General features: G+C 40.1%; 1 protein-coding gene across 1 annotated transcript in view; it reads right to left on the bottom strand.

The window, feature by feature from the left end:
• Nucleotides 1–20,972, bottom strand: part of suco (SUN domain containing ossification factor) — a 50,068-nt gene that overhangs the window by 2,950 nt on the left and 26,146 nt on the right. Inside the window, exons 4-20 of the mRNA XM_037674302.1 lie at nt 20,395–20,414; nt 20,058–20,198; nt 19,595–19,739; nt 12,637–12,733; nt 11,840–11,967; nt 11,554–11,621; nt 11,344–11,451; nt 10,099–10,204; nt 8,968–9,023; nt 7,609–7,700; nt 7,000–7,065; nt 5,930–6,013; nt 4,198–4,279; nt 2,711–4,054; nt 2,502–2,589; nt 2,240–2,344; nt 594–748 (exon numbers count right to left, since the gene is read on the bottom strand). Of these exons, the coding sequence (XP_037530230.1) occupies nt 594–748; nt 2,240–2,344; nt 2,502–2,589; nt 2,711–4,054; nt 4,198–4,279; nt 5,930–6,013; nt 7,000–7,065; nt 7,609–7,700; nt 8,968–9,023; nt 10,099–10,204; nt 11,344–11,451; nt 11,554–11,621; nt 11,840–11,967; nt 12,637–12,733; nt 19,595–19,739; nt 20,058–20,198; nt 20,395–20,414 (2,885 nt within the window). The remainder of the gene's footprint in view (nt 1–593; nt 749–2,239; nt 2,345–2,501; nt 2,590–2,710; nt 4,055–4,197; nt 4,280–5,929; nt 6,014–6,999; nt 7,066–7,608; nt 7,701–8,967; nt 9,024–10,098; nt 10,205–11,343; nt 11,452–11,553; nt 11,622–11,839; nt 11,968–12,636; nt 12,734–19,594; nt 19,740–20,057; nt 20,199–20,394; nt 20,415–20,972) is intronic.

Raw genomic sequence — 20,972 nt, 5'->3', positions numbered from 1 at the left:
ACGAACAGCTGAGCAAATCTGTGAGATTCAAATGCCTCACCTTCAGAAACAGAACACTCCATTCAATGGTGTGTGTGTGTGTGTGTGTCAGAGTTAGAGTCAGAGAGGTTTTATTGTCATTTCAGCTAAGTACAAGTACATATTGAAATGAAACAGTGTTCCCCAGGATCACGGTGCAACACAGAACATAACATGCCCTTTTTTTTATGCTGTATTTGCATATACCATACAAGAGATTAATAATCTCAATGGATTTCTTCCTGGTAAAATAAAGGTTTAATAATAAAAAGTGCAGATACACAACAGTACAATAAATACAAACAGACTTATAATAAATATAAAAATACATCTAACCTAATCTAAACATTCCAATCTAAACAAGTAATTAAGAGACAAGACTAGAGACACGTGTTGATGAGTACATGTGTAGTACATGAGGTAGAACATGTTCTTATATGTGATTAGCAGCACAAAGTTTGTCTGTTTTTGTAGCAGAAGAGATATAAACCGTGTAGGTTGGAGGACAAATATGTGTGTGTGTGTGTGTGTGTGTGTGGGGGGGGGGGGGGTTCAAGAAAAACAGAGAAGCGAACCTCTTGGGGCTAGGGTAGTGGTTGCTCTTTGGGAGGGCGACGGTGGTGGTTTTGGGACTTGGAAATGAGCTGCGGCAGTACTGCAGACACAGCAGGAGTCCCAGCAGCAGACACAGAACCACAGAGACCACCAAGTAACTTTGACCGTCAGATACCTGCACAGACGTTTAGGGAATCATTAGAACAAGACAAATGAAAATACTCTTCAAAATGCTGAAGGTCACTAATGTATCAGGCACACGCACAGACATTCCTAAACACCCAAGTTTATAAAATTCATGTAAATAACGCACTCCTACACTGCTGTGGAGCAATGAAACCAAATTTCATTCAGTTGTGCATGGTGCACTGTACAACTTGAATGACAAAGTTTTATATTATATTACCAGTATTATCATTAGTATTATTAACAATCCTCAGAACCAGGCAATCTTCAGATGGGCATACAATCTGCTCCGGCTGGCTCAGGTTAGAGAGGACAGGAATATGACACAAAAACACAATGGCTGGTTCATGTGCAACAATGAATGGGAAGAAACAAACAAAAAAACACAATATTGATCAAAATAATGACAAATACAAACAAACAGTAAGTTCGTGTTTGCATGTTTGAACAAGTTAAAACAGCAGCAGAGTGAAAAAGCGTGGTCCGTTTGCCGTCCAGCAGTTTAGGCCTATAGCAGCACAACTATGTGTTGGCTAAGGAAACCCAAGCCAACCCTAACTATAGGATTTATCAAAAAGGAAAGCCTAAAGCCTAATCTTAAAATTAAACAGGGTGTCAACATCACAGAAAGAAACTGGAAGTTGGTTCCACAAGAGAGGAGCCTGATAACTGAAAGCTCTGCCTCCCATTGTGCTTTTGGAAACTTTAGGAACCGCAAATAAACCTGCATTCTGAGAGTGAAGTGCTCCGTTAGGAAAATATGGAACAATAATATCCTTAATATAAGACTGAGATTGGTTTTAAGAGCTTTATATTTTAGAAGTAAGACTTTAAGTTATATTCTGAGTTTAAGAAAGAGTCCGTAGGAGAGCTCATATCTCTCCAGGTTTAGCTTCTCTCCACTAACTCATCAGAACTCCAGCAGCAGCACCCACCTAAAGTCAAAGGGTGATAAATGCAAGAACCAGCTTTTCTGCATCATTTTGGGACCATACGTTTCTAAATTTAGTGATATTGCACAGCTGGAAGAAAACTGTCCAGGTAACATTTTAAGTTAAAAGACACATCCTGATCCAAAATGACACCAAGATTCTTTACATTAGAGCTGGAGGCCAAATTCATGCCAAACAGAGGAAGTGAGAAACTACTACAGTTGTTCCCAAGATGCTCGGGTCCAAAAAACACAACCCCTGTCTTGTCTGAGTTTAAAAGCAGAAAATTAAGAGTCATCTGAGTTTTCAGAGACTGAAAAGCAGCTACTAAAGCTATAGGAATCCAGTTCCTTTTTTAACGTGGAGGGGAATATAAACATTAGACACAGTTAACCACTGATATTCTAGTAAATTTGTTATTTTGTACAAATCTAATTTTCCTTGTGATATCAACTTGATTTGTTGCAAATTACAGTGCTAATGCCATAACTATTACTAAAACAGAATTTAAATGAAAACGTAAGCGATGAAGAATAGCAGGTAGGTACCTCACGCTGCAGCTGGTTCACTGTAGCTGTGAGATTGAGCATCAGTTTGGTGACGTCCTCCAGCTGACTCTGCAGGATCTGGATGGACTCGGTCTGCTTTTGGTCCTGAACAAATAAGCAAACAAGCCACAGCAGTTCATCAGTTGTCAGTCAATCATAGAATTACAAGTGCAGTATTTACTTTCCATGCAAATAAAATTTACATGTTTTTTATGGATCAATTTCTTTATTCCTTTTACATTAAAAGGTAAATGAAAGTGACCTGCTCCTGAGCAATGCGGGAGGTGTTCTGTAGCTTGATGATGGTTTTATTAAATGCTTTCTGCATCTCTTCCATCTGTTTACGATACCTATGAACGACAAAATGACAACTCAGGAGAATAATCCAAATGTTGCAACATGTTCACATCTGGAAACTGTAGGGTTTTAATGACTAACTAATAAAAACAAACTTTTAACTCAGTGTTTCACCTCTGGCTCAGCTCCTCCAGGTATCTGCTGGACAGACTCATGTTCATCTCCAGAGCTTTGATCCTGTTGTTCAGTCTCATGAAGACGCTCTCCTTCTGACTGGACCCGTGAACCGCTCCTCCATTTACCAAGATGCCGTTCCCACTTCCTGTTCCACCGTTGTAATCCACTCCGTTCTGCAATTCTGCGTAGAAGTCTGTGGCAGTTCGTTGGTTCCCACTAGTGTTTAGCAGGTCCCCCTCCACAGTGTCGTCTATCTGATGGGGCTCTGTCTGTGACAATGTGTCCCCTTGCTCCGTCTGAAGTGGAGGAGCCTGAATATTTTGTCTCTGCATGTCCCCACCATTGTCTTCACCTGATGAGTCTGTGTGGATGTCAGGTGGCAGGAGCACTGCTGGTCCCTCAGTGGGAGACGGGGTGAGGTCTTCAGGTCTTGATGCAGTGGGATGAGACAAAACGGGCTGATCTTTGACCGAAGGAACCACAATACTAGAAAATACTTTCTCAGAAGAGAGAGGCTGAGAGGGAGAACTGACAGATATAGTCAGAGCGGCACTGCTGGCCTGCTGGGTCTCTGGAACAGAGACGGTTTGGAGGGGTGGTGTGGGGACGGGGTCCAGGGCTGCATCTGTATCAGTAGGCGACGGCCTCTCCTCATATGTGGGGGTGGGCTGCACCAGGGTGCTCTGAAAGTCTGAGAAACTGTTAGTGGGGATGGTAGAGGCTTTACTGGGCTCGAGGAGGATGCTGTCTGGAGTGTGAGCATCAGGTGACTGAGTGTTCATTTGTACATCGGCAGTGTGTACTTCACTTAGAGGTGTCCCCTCATCGGGGCCCCCAGAAGGCACCTCAAGTTCTGAAGCTTGTTCTGTGAGGGGAAGAGCTTGTTCAGGAGGTGCAGGAGTCAGGACTGGTGGAGGGGTGTGTGTGGGGACAGGGCTGTGCACATCAGGGTGAACGAGTGTCTGAGAGCTGAGCTGCCTCTTCCTGAAGCTGCGCAGCCTCTCCTTGGCCAGCCGGGCGGAGCACCAGCGATGAAGCAGCTCTGGCAGCGTGGCCACGCAGGACAGAGACAGCGAGGACAGGGAGGAGAAGGGACAGTATGTCTGGCTCTCCCACTGATTCCTGTCAGCCTCCCTTCTTGATTTATCGTCCCTCTTTTCTTCTTCTTCTTCCTCTCCCTCCTCCTCCAACAGAATGACAGTAGATTGGTTAAGATCTTCGTCCTCCTCCTCCTCTACAAGTATAACAATCTGTCTATCCTCATGGGACTCAGATAATTGGGAGTCGTCAGAGACAAAGGACTCTTTAGTTACAGGCTCTTCTGACTGTGAAGGCTCAAATCTGAAGAAAGATGAACACACATCATGCGATTTGCTAAAGAAAATTAGGACCAAAAAAAAAACAAAACAATGCAGCTTTGTAAATTATAACTTCACTCATCGTTGTGCAACACAAATCAATTTACAGTGACGGTGATCACTTACACTGTGGAGTCGTGAAGAGCTTCATCAGGTTCTGCTTTAACTTCTGTGATCTCATTTTCACCCCCCTCTGTTGTTGTATTGCCTGGGATTTGGAAAATTACACAATAAATCAGTAATGGGATGCACGTGCACACACATTTATGCACACATACGCACACCTAAACAACCTAAATCTGCGGTCACAAGTATTGTCCTTCCTATATTCCTATACTTCCTTGATCTAAAGGAAATAAATGAACAAATACACACAGTGTGACAGGAACGCCCATGTTTGGAAAAATAAAGGAGAAATACGGGGAACCAGTTAGAACTGGTCTCTCTTGCAGCCTTTCTTTGGTTTTTGTGGGTGTAAATTAAAATAGATTTCTGTAACTGTGGAAAGCCAGCAAGAAGAGAGGCAGAGAAGTGTTTTTTAATGTTAGAAAGGCAAAAAGAAATCCAACAATTTTTTTTTTTTTAAACAAAATTTTATTTCTAAACCAATTTTTCAGAGTTAGTTTAGAATAATTAAAAAAAAAGAAGCATAAGAAAAAAGTTAACGTCCTCAAATCTAATTCTTATGAACAAAAGCTAGGAAAGAAAGTCATTCTTGAAGCACTGCGTGATAAAACTACAAATGGACTTGGCACTCCAACATTTCTGCTGGAGCTCTAAATGTTACCGAGACCTCCTGGCAGCAGCAGAATCCACTGAGGCTGCACACACTGAAGCAGACAGTTTGTCCAAACATGTTGACAGACAGATGCAACAAGCAGCTCGAAAAAGAACAGAAAACTGTTTTTCCTGATAAATATACTGTGACGTACAAAGGTATGAAAAAAAAGTGCATCGAAATTATGTTTGTTAGCTAAATATATTTGCTGTACGCAAATATTACAGCATAAAGTACAAATCTACTTAAATGTAATTAAAAGTCGAGTATTGCAGAAAGATGTTTGTTAAATTCAGGTGCCAACTGGAGTCTCTTATCCTCCGTTTTTTTCTGAGTGAGGAAAATAAAACGTTGATTTTGACGTTTGTTATCATTTAATTAATTTAAGCACAAAAACAAATGGGAAATAACAGTTAGAGGGCGGGCCCCAGAAACCGTCTTATCAGCAGCAAACTGGTTGACCCACTATTGGGACCAAGTTTGTTGTGGCTCCTTGGACTGATGAAGTCCTTTAGATGAAGGATGAAATGTCTCAACAAAAAAAGAAACCGTCCAGATGACCGGACTGAACTTTGTTGGATTTTTTTTACCTGGATTAATGAGCATGAACTTTGATGATATAACAGTTGACTAGAAAATAAGTAGAAATGGGCAAAGCACTGGTGCTCTAGTGGGAGTCTTTCATGTTGTCTGATGGTTGACTCATGCTAAATGACGGTAGAAACTTTTGATTGGTGCTGATCTGTAAATTACTGTTAAACCTGTCAGACTTCATATTCACTAATAATAAGGTGTGGCTGCTCACAGTGAACACAGTGAACAAAGGATTGTTGATTAAAACAGTCGATTGGTGAAGGACTTTTGTGTATAGAATTAAAATGCTTAAAAAATATTTTATTAAAATACACGATTCAGTTGAAAAAATGAGGAATATCAAAAATGGTAAATGGTCTGTATAACACCGTTCTATCTAATCAAGATACTCAAAGTGCTTTACAACACAATCTGAGGCTTCATTTACCACCACACACACATTCATACAGCACTCTACTAGAACATTGAAGTTTAAAGGATGAATACCTCCCGTCTCTGCTTCACCTTCTAGTTCTTGCTTGCCCCCCAGCACGTTTGCAGCGATGTTGTTTACCATATTAAGGATGGCATCTAAAGGAAAGAAACACCCACATAATTTATTCACATCACGAGATGTGACTCCTGACAGAGCCCGAGGCCGAACTCACCTAAAAAATGAAAGCACAGGTTAAAACAAGATCTTTTACTCTTTTACTCAACATCGTCTTTGATGTCGACACTTCTTTGCCTCAAGATAAATTTTTATGTTTTATTATTTGTTCATTTACTAAAGCACACCCAGTAATAAAACTAGATAAGCCTCTGATGATTTTACTGATAAAAGTATATTTAGAAGGGATGCAACAGGAGGCCATGTATTTTTGAATGCGACTGGAGTTCTAAAAAAAGAGGAACAAAAATGAAAATCCTCATGCTACATAATTTTAGGCAATCTCATAAAACACAGCCTGTATGTGTGATAGCAAGTAGATAAAAAAAAAAATACTTGGTCAACATCACAACAAGACTTTATTTGATGGAGCTGTTTGCTAACTGAAGAGATCCAGAGCTACTCAGAAGTTTAAGCTTTTTATTTACAGTTTATCGACAGCCTTATAAGCAAACAAAGATAAATCTGAATAATTGTATTTATTATTAAAGTCAATCTGAAATTTGAATTTGAAGCCTAAGAACTGAACAAACTTCCTCAGAATAAATTCCTTATAGTTGGCTCAATCAAATTATATGTCAAGAAAGTCATAATAGACAAATTCTTTCCATCTCTAAATGTAACAAAGCCTTTACCATGTTACAAACTACATATTAGGTGTTTTATTTGGAGGTTTTTTTTTGCAATGTTATGGGACATTTGCAGTCTTGTTTGTCTCTATGTGTCCCTGTGATGGACTTGCGACCTGTCCAGGGTGTCCCCCACCTCTCATACAGTGACTGCTGGATATAAGCACCAGTGACCCCCTGAACCCGAAAAGGAAGAAGTGGGTAAAGATAATGAACGGATGGATTTTCTCCTTAGATTAGCTGTAAAAGCATATATGAGTCAGTGAGTGTTTACTTACTGGTTGCTGAACCAAGCAGGTTTTTAGAGGCCTTCTCCTCAGAAGGCTGGTAGCCAGGAGGATAGTCTGAAGAAAAATACACATCAAGTTACTGTTGGCAAAAAATACCTCCTTTTAAATACAAATGTATGGTGGTGGCTATCTTGAATTGCGATGTGGCAACGAAAGTTTTGATAGTGACATTTCTTATGTCTAGATGCTGCCACAAAATGGCACACATTAAAATGGAAGTTAGCACATTGCTTAATTTTCAAGATGCTGCTGGTTCACTTCCTGCCCTTTCTGCTAGTGACTCCCAAGCTACTTCCCAAACAAAGCTCTGTGGTTTTGCTGACATGAAGGTAAAAAAGAAACAAAAAAAAAAACTGTCATCTAACCAAGTGGAACGTTAGCCTATGAACTGGGAGTAGGAGGGGCCATCTATGTAATATGTCTTTCAGAGCTGCAGTTAGGGCCATATCATTAGCATAATTAACGAGAGAGAAGTCTGTTTTGTTGCAAATCAGTTCTTTCATATATTCCTGGTCTTGTTTTGGTGAAATTAAAACTGCATATTTACAAAAATAGTTTGGAAAAAAAAAAAATCTTGACAGTATATGTGCATCTTACCATAGTCTTCATCAAGGTATTCTAGTCTCTCTGAGGGGTACTGAGAATCCGCTATTTCCTCATACTCCTCCACCATGCTGGTACCAAACACTCTACACCCAGCAAACAAAGAAATACTGTTAGAACAACAATTCCACAAAAAAATAAATAAAGAGTTAAAAATATATACAGCAGGGAAAAAGGAATTAATTTTATAGGTTAAAGCAACAAAATATCTTCTTTCGGCTTTTCCCTCTTCAGGGGTCACCACAGCGAGTCATCCTCCATCTCACTCTGTCCTCTGCATCCTCTGTCCTCACTCCAACTACCTTCATGTCCTCTAACTGCATCCATACATCTCCTCTTTGTCTTTTTCCTTGCAGTTGCATTTCTAACATCCTTCTACCAGTATACCCACTGTCCCTCCTCTGGACATGTCCAAACCATCTCAGTGTGGCCTCTCTAACTTTATCTCCCAGTTGTTCAACCTGTGCTGTACCTCTGATGAGTCAATTCCTAATATTATCCATCCTTGTCACTCCTAAGGAGAACCTCAACATCTTCATTTCTGCCACTTCCAGTTCTTTCTCGTGTCTTTTAGACCATGTCTCTGTCTCCAGACCATACAACACAGCTGGTCTCACCACTGTCTTGTAAACTTTTCCTTTTACCTTTGCTGACACACTTTTGTCACAGATCACTCCTGAAACTTTTCTCCATCCACTCCATCCTGTCTGGACTCTTTTTCCACTTCTTTGCCACACTCCCCATTTTCCTGGACAGTGGACCCCAAGTCTTTGAAGTCCTGCACCTTTGTGACCTCTTCTCCTTGTAGCCTCACTGTCCCACCGGCCTCCCTCTCATTCACACACATGTACTCTGTCTCACTACGGTTGTAAGTAGTAAGACATTCCTCTTCTTTCAAGTGAACACCTCCAAAGAATGAGCTGCTGAAATGTTCAAAAATTAAAATACAACAAGAAAGTGCTTTTCTGCAAAAATAAAAATAAGTTTACATGAAATGCAATATGCTTTTGCCTAAAGCTGCCTATGAAGAAGTCTCAGCAAAAGTGTTAAATAAGCTAATAGATGTATGGCAGCTAAACACTTTTCATGTAGTCAATTACAACTGTACAATGCAAATACTGGAAACACTGCTCACTGGAATATGGGTGTCTGAAGAGTAAATGACTCCTACTGTCATTTTAGCCCCCTTATTTAACAATACTTCTACTAAAGAAAATGGTGGTGATATAATCCCTTTCTGCTGTATTGGGGTTTTCGTACAGATCGTTAAAACTTTGAACGAAAATGATTAGAGTGAAGGAAAGCTTAACCTCCGTATGTAAGAGATTTTAAATTTGTTATTGAAGGTGTTACCTGAAGAGACTGAGGGGACAGAAGTGTTCAGACCCAAAGTGGGACAGGAGTTCAATCTGCAGGAAACATGGACAGACTTAAAATGAAAACACCATCTACAGATTTAATAATAGAAATTATGTAAAAATAAAAAATACAACTTCATATGCCCATTTTAGAAGCAAAATTCACAAATGAATATTAGTTGGCCCAGCTTCAACATAGGTGTGTGCTCAATTTATTATAATTTACATTCATTCAAAAAAGGCAACCCCCTGAAGTTAACCCAATTAAACTAAATCCCCATTAATAAGTGCAGTATCATAACTGAGTAAAGTGCTAACCTTTATGTACTTGATGAACATCTGATGTGAGCAGAAGACAGGAAAGTGATAGAAGGAGAGAGAAATAAAACAAGTCAGAATAAAGAAAAATTCAAGCTACAAGCAAGTCAAGAATTTGCACACAGTTCAGCTTTCAGGAAAACAAACAAGCACACTGCTGTTAAGTGTTGCTGCATTTCACAAGGAAGGACGGTGGACAGACGTCTACAACGAGCCAGAGAGGCACTAACAGGATGGAAAAGACAGACACTAACGAGCTCTACGTGGAAAGAAATCTGTGTATGCAATAAAAGTTTTACTGCTACAATTGCTAAAATCACAGTAAACCCTACAACAAATCACAAAATGGCATTAATCAAGTGTTTAACATGCAAGCACTGAAAACATTCGGTAAAGGACCGAGAGACGTGTCAGAGATGAGAGCTTAGAAAAGTATTTTCTTTACACACATTCAGATGAACAAGGCAAGGCTTTGTGTTATTGGATGCATTAAAACATTTTTGTTAAATGTGAAAATGTCCGTGCTATTGAATAAATAAAACTGTCATAAACAATTAAAGATTAATACTGCACAGGTAAAAAATACAATAATCAGCACAGATACATGGAGGGCAAGCTAGCCACCAAACAGGCATTTATAAGTAAACATTTTTGTTTGTTTGTTTAATTAGGTTATTAATGCTGAAAAGGAAACAGTAAGGGTGTAGATGTACACAAAACATGCAGTGTTCTCGGAGTACTTTTCACAAGAGAACATTTGAAAAGCTCTTGTGGGGTTCATGACTCCAGAAGCAAAAAAGCAGAGTACCTTCACATATTTGGCATAAAGCTGTTCATCCAGTGGAAAACTCTGGACTATTCGCTCATCACGGGCATGAAAAGTACCTAGTTTTACCCACTTGTTTGTGGGATATCTGCAAACAAAGAAAGGAAAGAGTTCAGAGGGTGTACGTGAGGACGCAAGATTACTGCAAACATAAGACAAGTTCTCATGGGGTCGCTGTGGAAGACATTTCATTCATTATGTGCAGAGATCTGTCTAATGCCGAAGGTGAAAACTTATGCAGTAGTCCCTCGCTACTTCGCAGTTCATTTTTCGCGAACTCGCTCTATCACGGTTTTACAAAATAAGATTGGACATGGCACACAATTGGCTGATTGATGGATGAGCTGCACGATCAGCATGGAATTTTTTATTAAAATTAATTTGTAAAATTATTTAGCACCTGCTGCATCTTTGTACAGCCCATACTGCAGGATAAGCTTCCTCCTGTAGCTGAACAGCTGTTCTCCGTGCAGAGCGGAGAAGTGGGCGTGGCCAAGAACGCTTGCAGGCGGCTGAGAGCAGCGGAGGCAGGGAGCTGAAATCATGACATTCTGTGCTCTTTTAGATCGTTTAGAGTTTAGAAACATTGTTTGGAATATTCTAAGAGTGTGGGAAGGGTTTACAACGCCTTTATATGAATACTAATATAAACTACTACTTACTACTTGTACTACTATTCCTACTTTGTGGTTTTTCCACTTATCGCGGGGCTTCAGAGTACGGATCCCCGCGATAAATGAGGGACTACTGCATACTATTTGTGAAGTGAGTTCAGGCTAAGAATAAATCCTAAGTGTAAAAAAAAAAATGCAACTTCAGCTCTGAAATTGTTAAACCCAAGAGATAAAAACAGAAGAAATATAACTAGTCTTGAGAAGTGGACTGAAATTAAAAGGCCGTTAAAGAGCTTGAATGTGACTCAAACAATGAAAATTTCAAGTGACCAAATTATTAAATCTGTAAAACAGCTGGCATTCATGAAGTTATTAACAATGTGGCATTTAAGATTTAATTAGATGTTATTTTAACTGACAATTATGTAGCATAAATCATGCAGAGAAATAATGATCCTTATTCTATACAAGTGACCAGATCTGATTTGTACTGCAACTCTTCACAGATGTAATGAAAAGGTTTGAAGTACATTTTCCATTATTCCTATACTTTATTTTTAATGTTAACTTACATAGCACTGTGTTTAACATGCTGAAAACAAGGAATGCCTACCTGTCACTGATGGAAACTACAAAGTCTTTAGGTGTGGATGAGAAAAGCTCAAAGTTGGCAATGTCTAGCTGTTTGACTTGAATGGGCTCACAGAGCTCGATCACAAACCTAAAAAGAAAATTAATTAATTAGACTAACAAAAGTGAAACTCCTCTGAAACAAGGTTCTGCCATGAGCTTAGTGCCACTTGCTGTGTATCAGAACACCTACCAGATTTTGTTGCTGCATGGATTTAACATGTAAAGATCCATATTTTCAATAAGTATAGCTGAAGTACTCTGGGAAAAGGAATAAATCCCAATCAGCATTAAAAGAAACAAACACCATGACATTTATACAATACATTAAAAACAAATGCAAATATATATTTTCACAAGCTGCATTGTAAAAGATGTAGGTTTGTATATTAGTATTTTTTTTTTTTAAATAGTGATACCAGGAAATCCCAACCATCTGTGTGTTTGTTAGCTGTTGACAGGAATGATGAGTGTGCAACCTTGGCCTCGTTGTTGGCAGAGAGGATCTTGGCACCACACTCCACAGAGGCGTAATTATTCTTGAAGTTTTTCTGAATCTTCTTCACTGGATGGGGGCTGCCGCTAGTTGAGGTATGGAGAGTCTGACCTGGATGAAAAGATTAGGTCCATTATAAACAGTGAAAAGTTTTTAAAAAAGAACAGAGGAAAATACACACACTATTTTTTTTTTATTTATTAAACTTTATCAGGAAAATCCCACTGAGATCACAGATTTATTTTGAAAGAGAGGCCTAGGCCTGAAGGCTGCCTAACATGCATGTTTGCATGTTTTGGACTGTGGGAGGAAACTGGAGTAACTTGAGAAAATCTATGCAAACACGAGAACATGCAAACTCCATACAAAAAGACCCCAGGTTCAAACCGGGGATTGAAGTCAGGATCTTCTTTCTGTGAGGCAACAGTGCTAACCACAAAGTCGTTGTGCTGCTCAAAAGCACTGTACATGGTGAAAAATTAGAAATAAGTAGGCTCAATAAGCAGTTTTTTTTATATATATATATTAGAAAAACATAAAAACAGTGAGAAAGCCAATTTTGTTCCCCATATAAAATTATTTTTTATGTAATTAATCGGACACTTGACCTTTTGTGGCGTTAAATACAACATAGAATATTAACCTGAAAAGCCTGTTTATTTATTTGATATTATATAGTTGTTACAAACGTACTAAAACTTTACACATCATTGCTTTGACTGCAGTTGTGTTTTCTTCCATTTATATAAAACTACATTTGTTTTATATGACCACACTTACTTTTCTCCATAACTTGCTTCCTCCACTCATCAAAGGTGTGGAAGTCATCTTTACTGGGTACTGAAGGATCAGCTTCTTTGACCTCAGTATCCCCCATCTGAAACACAAAAACATTCAAATCATTCACAGATCTACAGAGTATAAAATACCTTTTTGCACTGCAGTAAACTGGCTACTTAGTATTACTGACTCATTAGATTTTAATGTCATTATTAATAATATTCATGATGTGTAATGTACTACAATAATAAAGACTTTTCATGAACAGTTCATAGTATTAACCATAAACCATAAACCAGCCATAAACCAGCCACTATGGAGCACAAGTCAGTGTATCTCTTGACCGGTCCCAAGCCCAGGTAAATGGTGAGGGTTGTGTCAGGAAGGGCATCCAACGGAAAACACTTTTACCAAAACTATAATGAGAGTTCATCAAAGCAAAATCATACTGGCTCGGTCGAGGCCCAGGTTAACAATGAACGTCACCAGTGCTGTTGACAAACAGGGTGCTGGCGGAAATTGTACTACCATTAGTGGAAGACCATGAGGAGGGAAATGTGTCAGGAGACAGAGGAAAGTCAAGAATGTAAGACTGAGGGTTGCAACTCTAAATGTGGGAACAATGACAGGGAATGGTAGAGAGCTGGCTGACATGATGCAGAGAAGAAAGGTCAATGTTTTGTGTGTCTAACAAACCAAGTGGAAGGGAAGCAAGGCTCGCAGCATTGGAGCAGGGTTTAGAACTGTTTTACCATGGTGTGGATAGTCCTGAAAGAAGAGTGGGCAAAGAATGTAGTAGAGGTGAAAAGAGTGTCAGATAGGGTGATATGCCTGAAGGTAGAAGTAGAAGGTCTGATGCTAAATGTCGTCGGTGGTTATGCCCCACAGGTTGAATGTGATGTGGAGGAGAAAGATAAATTTTGGAAGGATCTAGATGAAATGGTAAAGTATTCCCAGGGAGGAGAGTGGTGATCAGAGCAAACCTGAATGGACATTTTGGGGAAGGAAACAGAGGGGATGAGAAAGTGAAGGGTAGGTTTGGCGTCAAGGAACGAAACCAGGAAGGACAGATGGTGGTGTATTTTTTCAAGAGAATGGAAATAGCCATAGTCAACACCTATTTTCAGGTCTCAGGTATTATCAGGTCTCTCTTGTAAATGAGTCCTCGAGGCTCAATGGGATTTACCTGTCTAAATAAAGGTTGAATGAAAATTTCCAAAAGAGGGAGGAACAAAGAGTGACCTATAAGAGTGGAGGAAGGAGTACGCAGGCCGACTACATTCTGTGTTGAAGAGGAAACCTGAGGGAGATTGGAGACTGTAAGGTTGTGGCAGGAGAAAGTGTGGCCAGACAGCATCAGATGGTTGTGTGTAGAATGACTGTTGTTGTGAAGAAGAGAAAAAGGGTAAAATCAGAGAAGACAACTAAAATGGTGGAAGATGGAGGAAGAAAGTAGGAAAAAAGGAAGGGGGAGTGGTGGCACAGAGGTTAGAGAAGGTAAGCCTGTGATCAGAAGATTGTTGGTTCAAGCCCCGGTAACGACAACATCAAAAATGTGGGTGGGGTAGGTGAAGCACCCACACCTGCCCCCACCCTCGTTCGCCCCACTCTGGGCCCATGAGCAAGGCCCTTAACCCTCATCTGCACCCTAAACAAGTCTCTCTTGAAAATTAGTTCTTGTGGCTCAATGAGACTACCTGTATAAAAAAAGGGTAAATAAAATTAAAAAATGTGAGAAATTCAGAAAGGAGCTGTTAAAGGCTCTGGGTGCTAAGAAAGAGCTTCCAAATGACTGGACTACTACAGCAACAGAAATTAGAGAGACGGGTAGGAAGGTACTTGGTGTGTCATCTGGACAGAGAATGGATGATAAGGAAACCTGATGGTGGAATAATGAAGTGCAGAATGTTATTTAAAGAAAGAGGTTAGCCAAGAAGAACTATGACAGTGAGAGGAGACAGGAGTATAAGGAGATGGAATGTAGAGCAAAGAGGGAGGTGGCAAAGGCAAAGCAGAAGGCATATGATGAGTTGTATGGGAGGCTGTACACTAAAGAAGGCAAGAAGGATGTGACCAATTGGCAAGACAGAGGGATCAGGCTGGAAAGGATGTATAGCATGTTAGGCTTGTTAAAGATGGTAATGGTAATGCTCTAACAAGTGAGGAGAGTGTGACGAAAAGATGGAAGGAGTATTTTGAAGAGATAAAGAATGAAGAAAATGAAGAGAAAGAAGAGTAGAGGTCATAAAAACTGTGGACTAGGAAGTGGGAAAGATTAGTGAAGATTAGTGATGGTGAAGTCCACAAAGCTCTGAAAATAATGAATAAAGGGAAGGCAGTAGGATCTGATGACATACCAGTGGAGGTTTGGAAATGTCTTTGAGAGATGGCAGTGAGTATTTTTACTCAAATATTCAATGATATATTTCAGGGTGAGAAAATGCCTGAAGAATGGAGAATAAGTGTGCTGGCTGCTTGTGCTCATTTTTAAGAACAAAAGTGATGTACAGAGCAACTACAGGGGAATTAAGTTGATGAGCCACACAATGAAGATCTGGGAGAGAGTTGTGGAAGTAAGGCAAATCAGAAGTGACCATCTGTGAGCAGCAGTATGGTTTCATGCCAAGAAAGAGCACCACAGATGCCATCTTTGTTTTGAGAATGCTGATGGAGAAGTACGGAGGGTCAGAAAAAAACTCAATTGTGTCTTTGCAGATTTAGAAAAAAGCATATGACTGAGTGCTGAGGGAGGAGGTGTGGTGTTGCATGAGGAACTCTGAAAAGGCAGATAAGTATGTTAGACCGGTACAGGACATGTATGAGGACAGCAGGACAGTGGTGAGATGTGTTGTAGGAGTGACGGATAGCTTCAAGGTGGTGGTGGGAGTGCATAAAGGATCGGCTCTGAGCCCCTTCTTGTTTGCTCTGGTGATAAACTGACTAACAAATGAGGTCAGCCAGGAATCCCCATGGACTATGATGTTTGCAGACGACATTTTAATCTGTGGTGAGAACAGGGAACAGGTGGAAGAGAACTTGGAGAGGTGGAAGTATGCACTTGAAAGAAGAAGAATGAAAGTCAGCCATAGTAAGACAGAATACATGTGTGTGAATGAGAGGGAGGCTGGTGGAACAGTGAGGCTACAAGAAGCAGAGGCCAAAGGTGCAGGTCTTCAAGTACTTGGGGTCCACTGTGCAATAAAATGGGGAATGTGGTAAAGAGATAAATAGGAGAGTCCAGGCAGGATGAAATGGATGGAGAAAAGTTTCAGGAGTGATTTGTGACAGAAGAGTGTCAAAGGAAAAGTTTACAACACAGTGATGAGACCAGCTATGTTGTATGGTCTGGAGACAGTGACATTGACAAAAAGACAGAAGAAAGAACTGGAAGTGGCAGAAATTAAGATGTTGAGATTCTCCTTAGGAGTGATAAGGATGGATAAGATTAGGAATAAGGTTATCAGAGATATAGCACAGGTTGAGCAACTGGGAGATAAAGTTAGAGAGGCCAGACTGAGAAGGTTTGGACAGGTCCAGAGGAGGGACAGTGGGTATATTGGTAGAAGGATGTTAGAAAATGCAGTTGCCAGGAAAAAGACAAAGAGGATATATATGGATGCAGTTAGAGAGGAAATAGAGGTTGGAGTGAGGACAAAGAATGCAGAGGACAGAGTGAGATGGATGACTTGCTGTGGCGACCCCTGAAGAGGGAAAAGCCGAAAGAAGGAGAAGACGACGACAAACCAAGTACTCAGCTAGTCCTTGGCCATTTAAACATGGAGATGCATTGAGCTGGGAATAATATTTTTCATGGATTATGTAAGTGCCCTTTTGGACTTCAGAGGGTTTGATCCTAAAAATCCAGACTCAGACATGGTTATGTAAAATGCCAAACAACCTGACAAGAATGTGTGCCTCATAACAGATTAGTCGACAAATCTTTGCACAAAATCAGCAAAATAATGTACATGAGAAGAAGAATTCTCTTGGAAACACTCATACTTTATCATCATTCAATCATGGTGGTACAAACCGGATTCCAAAAAAGTTGGGACACTAAACAAATTGTGAATAAAAACTGAATGCAATGATGTGGAGATGGCAAATGTCAATATTTTATTCGTAATATAACATAGATGACAGATCAAAAGTTTAATCTGAGTAAATGTAACATTTTAAAGGAAAAAATATGTTGATTCAAAATTTCACAGTGTCAACAAATCCCAAAAAAGTTGGGACAAGTAGCAATAAGTGGCTGGAAAAAGGAAATTGAGCATATAACGAACAGCTGGAAGACCAATTAACACTAATTAGGTCAGTTGACAACATGATTGGGTATAAAAAGAGCTTCTCAGAGTGTCAGTGTCTCTCAGAAGCCAAGATGGTAAGAGGATCACCAATTCCACCATTGTTGCGCAGAAAGATAGTGCAGCAATACTAGAATGGTGTTACCCAGTGTAAAATAGCAAAGACTTTTAAGTTGTTATCATCATCAACCATGCATAACATCATCAAAAGATTCAGAGAATCTGGACCAATCGCTGTGCGTAAGGCTCAAGGCCGTAAAACTCTACTGGATGCTCGTGATCTCCGGGCCCTTAAACGTCACTGCACCTCAAACAGGAATGCCACTGTCAAGGAAATAACAGAATGGGCTCAGGAATACTTCCAGAAAGCATTGTCAGTGAACACAATCCACCGTGCCATCCGCCGTTGCCAGCTGAAACTCTAAAGTGCAAAGAGGAAGCCATTTCTAAGCAAGCTCCACAAGCTCAGACGTTTGCACTGGGCCAGGGGTCATTTAAAATAGAGTGTGGCAAAATGGAAGAATGTTCTGTGGTCAGATGAGTCACGATTTGAAGTTCTTTATGGAACACTGGGACGCCATGTCATCCGGACCAGAGAGGACAAGGATAGCCCAAGTTGTTATCAACGCTCCGTTCAGAAGCCTGCATCACTGATGGTATGGGGTTGCATGAGCGCTTGTGGCATGGGCAGCTTGCATGTCTGGAAAGGCACCATTAATGCAGAGAACTATGTTCAGGTTCTAGAACAACATATGCTCCCATCTAGACGTCATCTCTTTCAGGGAAGACCCTGCATTTTTCAACACGATAATGCCAGACCACATTCTGCAACAATCACAACATCATGGCTACTTAGAAGGATCCGGGTACTGAAATGGCCAGCCTGCAGTCCAGATCTTTCACCTATAGAGAACATTTGGCGCATCATAAAGAGGAAGGTGCGACAAAGAAGGCCCAAGACGATTGAACAGTTAGAGGCCTGTATTAGACATGAATGGGAGAGCATTCCTATTTCTAAACTTGAGAAACTGGTCTCCTCTGTCCCCAGACGTCTGTTGAGTGTTGTAAGAAGAAGGGGGGATGCCACACAGTGGTAAAAATGGACTTGTCCCAACTTTTTGGGATTTGTTGACGCCATGAAATTTGGAAACAACAGATTTTCCCTTAAAATGATACATTCTCTCAGTTTAAACTTTTGATCTGTGATTTGTGTTCTATTCTGTATAAAATATTAGATGTTGACACTTCCACATCATTACATTCAGTTTTTATTCACAATTTGTTTAGTGTTCCAACTTTTTTGGAATCTGGTTTGTACATCAATGTCCCCTGTTGCTGAAAGCTTTGAATATTGAATGTCTGGAGTTTTTGAGATGAGTGTTAACAAGGAATGCAATTAAACCTTAATGTTTTACGTAATACAGTATTAAAACTAGAAAGCATAGTTTCTATATGATGGTGGTCAGTGGTGGGCACAGGTAACCAAAAAGTTAGCTTTGCTATCACTAAACAGGTACAATATTTTTTTGCAAAAGCTAAAGCACCAATTTTAATTTTTATCATACACTGCTGTTGCTGACACTGTAAGACTGTCTGTAATGTGACAACATTGTAAGTGAACACAACTCAAAGCAGTTCATAACTCACAAGTTATGATTTATGAACCGCTTTACTTGTGATTCACAAGTAAAGTGTCCACGTCTCGTTCAGAGATGGGCTTTCAGAAATTAATCTGGTCCATCAGAACCAAAGAGGCAGAGCAGAACTCTGCTGTGCTGAAGCAGCGCGATGCATTCAGTGTGTGTCAGACGTCTCTCTTGTGTCATTTACTACAACGAATTTACTCACTTTAACAATACTTTTTGTGGTTAACTGTGGTTAACTGCTTTTTTAAACGAACTAGAACGTTGCCGTGCGTCATCTTCAATATTTTCTCTGTAATAAATCTGTTTGCATTAAAGTAAAGATGTGTGAAAAAAATGTGTGAGAGTTACATCCCAGAATGTGTGAGCATTTCAAAGGATGCTGGGTAGGAATTTTGTGTGCAATCAGTGTTTCCTAGATAACTTGCCATGGCGGAGCACTCATCTTGTCCTTGTGTGTGGGGGGTTGGGGGAGAGAGAGAGACATCTGAACTGCACACTGTTTGTACAGACAGTTTTCGAGCGGGGGGGGTTCAGCGTGAGGGAATGAGGGAAGAGGCGGTGTGAGCGCTGCCTTTAGCCTTTTAGCCTTTTAGCTAGTGTGCCTGTTTTGCATGCCGCTAGCTTAGCGTTTCGTCCGTGCCGACGGGTGGGGGGTGCGCGTTTGGTTCGGTAAGCGGGGCGCTCGGTTCTGTTGACGGGGCGGGGCACCCCGCTTGTATAATGGTAGAGGAAACACTGGTGCAAAGTTTCTGACTATTTATGATGGTTCTGAATGTGAAAATGGGTTTATCATGTCATTTTGTTTGTTTTTTTTCCTCTACCCGGTCATCAAATACATGACATCTATTGTTTTGCAATGTCTGTGAAATGTTACAGAAAATGATGCTGCAGAAAAGCATATAGATTTATATAACCCATTAAAATGGGTTAACTCATCTCAAAAGCTTTCCTCAATTAAATACTTAATGAATGTAAGATGCAGACAGAAACTTTAACAGTGCTAACCTGCAACTCATCCTGACGGGGGAGGGACGCATTGTCCTTCAGGTCCAGCTCCTGTTGTTCCTGCTGTTTGAAGTCTGTGACTTCTGGATTGGACTTCACCTCTACATCTACATCAGAACTCTGGCTTGTCAGCTGCTCATCTTCACTATTTCACAGAAAAAAATGCCAATGATGTGGACAAGAAAAAAAAATGGATGGGGAGAAAACAAGAACAAACATTAATGCACAGAAATACATGGTGCAATAATAAATTTTTGGACTGCCCTTAATTGGAGCAGATTGGCAATAGGAATTGGCAATAGGAATGAGAAGAGAAAATTAGAAACAAAAAAATAAATTAAAAAGCAGGAGTAAATGGAGTGCAAGGCCAGCGATCAATGATTGCACACAGCAGAGAGGTGTAATTTGCACCTTGATTACCTGTCTCTTTGCTTTGATTGACTTCTGATGGTCAGAAACTCACCTGAGGAGAGGGCGACCAATAGGGGAGTTTTCACAGGTTGCCAGTTTGTGGGAAATGACCCTGCACTGTGAATCAGAGTGCTCAGCAAACACAAAGCTGTCTACTGGGAGTTCATCTCCTGCACTGGCAACCCGCACTGCACTGAGGGAAAGAAAGGACATGGCGTTTACCACACCTCCTTACACTCGTAGAGACAGGAAGACGGGGTCAGGGAGAGGAAAAGATGGGGTTAAAAAAAAAAAAGGAAAAAAAAGAAGGGGAAATCGTTAAATGGAACTAAAATAGAGTGGGGATAGAGAATTTGTTTGCTGGTGGGAGAAGCTTAAGCTGACCAGACCAAAGAGTTACATAAGACACCTGGAGAGTGCATTGGTCATGTGACATTGTGACTCACTGGACAGACAGGAGCCATAACCAAAGAGGGCAAACATCTAGACTTAGTATTGTTGTTGATATTGGCCAACAGTAAGGGCTGATGATGTAAACATTGTAAAAATTATTAATTAGAATTAGAATGTAAATAAAATATCTCATGTATATGAAAATGTACAAATGCCACAAAGTGTGTGCTATGGATGTATCAACCAAAGAGAAACCATAAAACGTACTTCATTTTACAAGTAAGAAGATTTGATCTTATTTACCTCATTGTGAATACGATCCGACCATAAATGAAGCTATTCATGCAACAGTTTAAAACTAAATTTAGCCTATAAAGTGCAATTGCTGTTAAATATTGAATTGGCCAGTAGATATTAGCTTTTGTTGCATATATTGTTATACAAAGTGTAGCACTATGCCGAATATTACTACAGTTTTGCGCAAATTATTAAATAGTATAATTTGGTATTGCCTCTGATTTATGCAACATTTACACAGTGTAGAATAATATATATAATATATATAATATATATA

This window comes from Nematolebias whitei, chromosome 3 (genome assembly GCF_014905685.2).
Source record: "Nematolebias whitei isolate Nwh7 chromosome 3, NemWhi1, whole genome shotgun sequence".
Lineage (NCBI taxonomy): Eukaryota > Metazoa > Chordata > Actinopteri > Cyprinodontiformes > Rivulidae > Nematolebias > Nematolebias whitei.
Note: the sequence above shows the minus strand (reverse complement) of the source record. Positions and strands in the feature narration are given on the sequence as shown.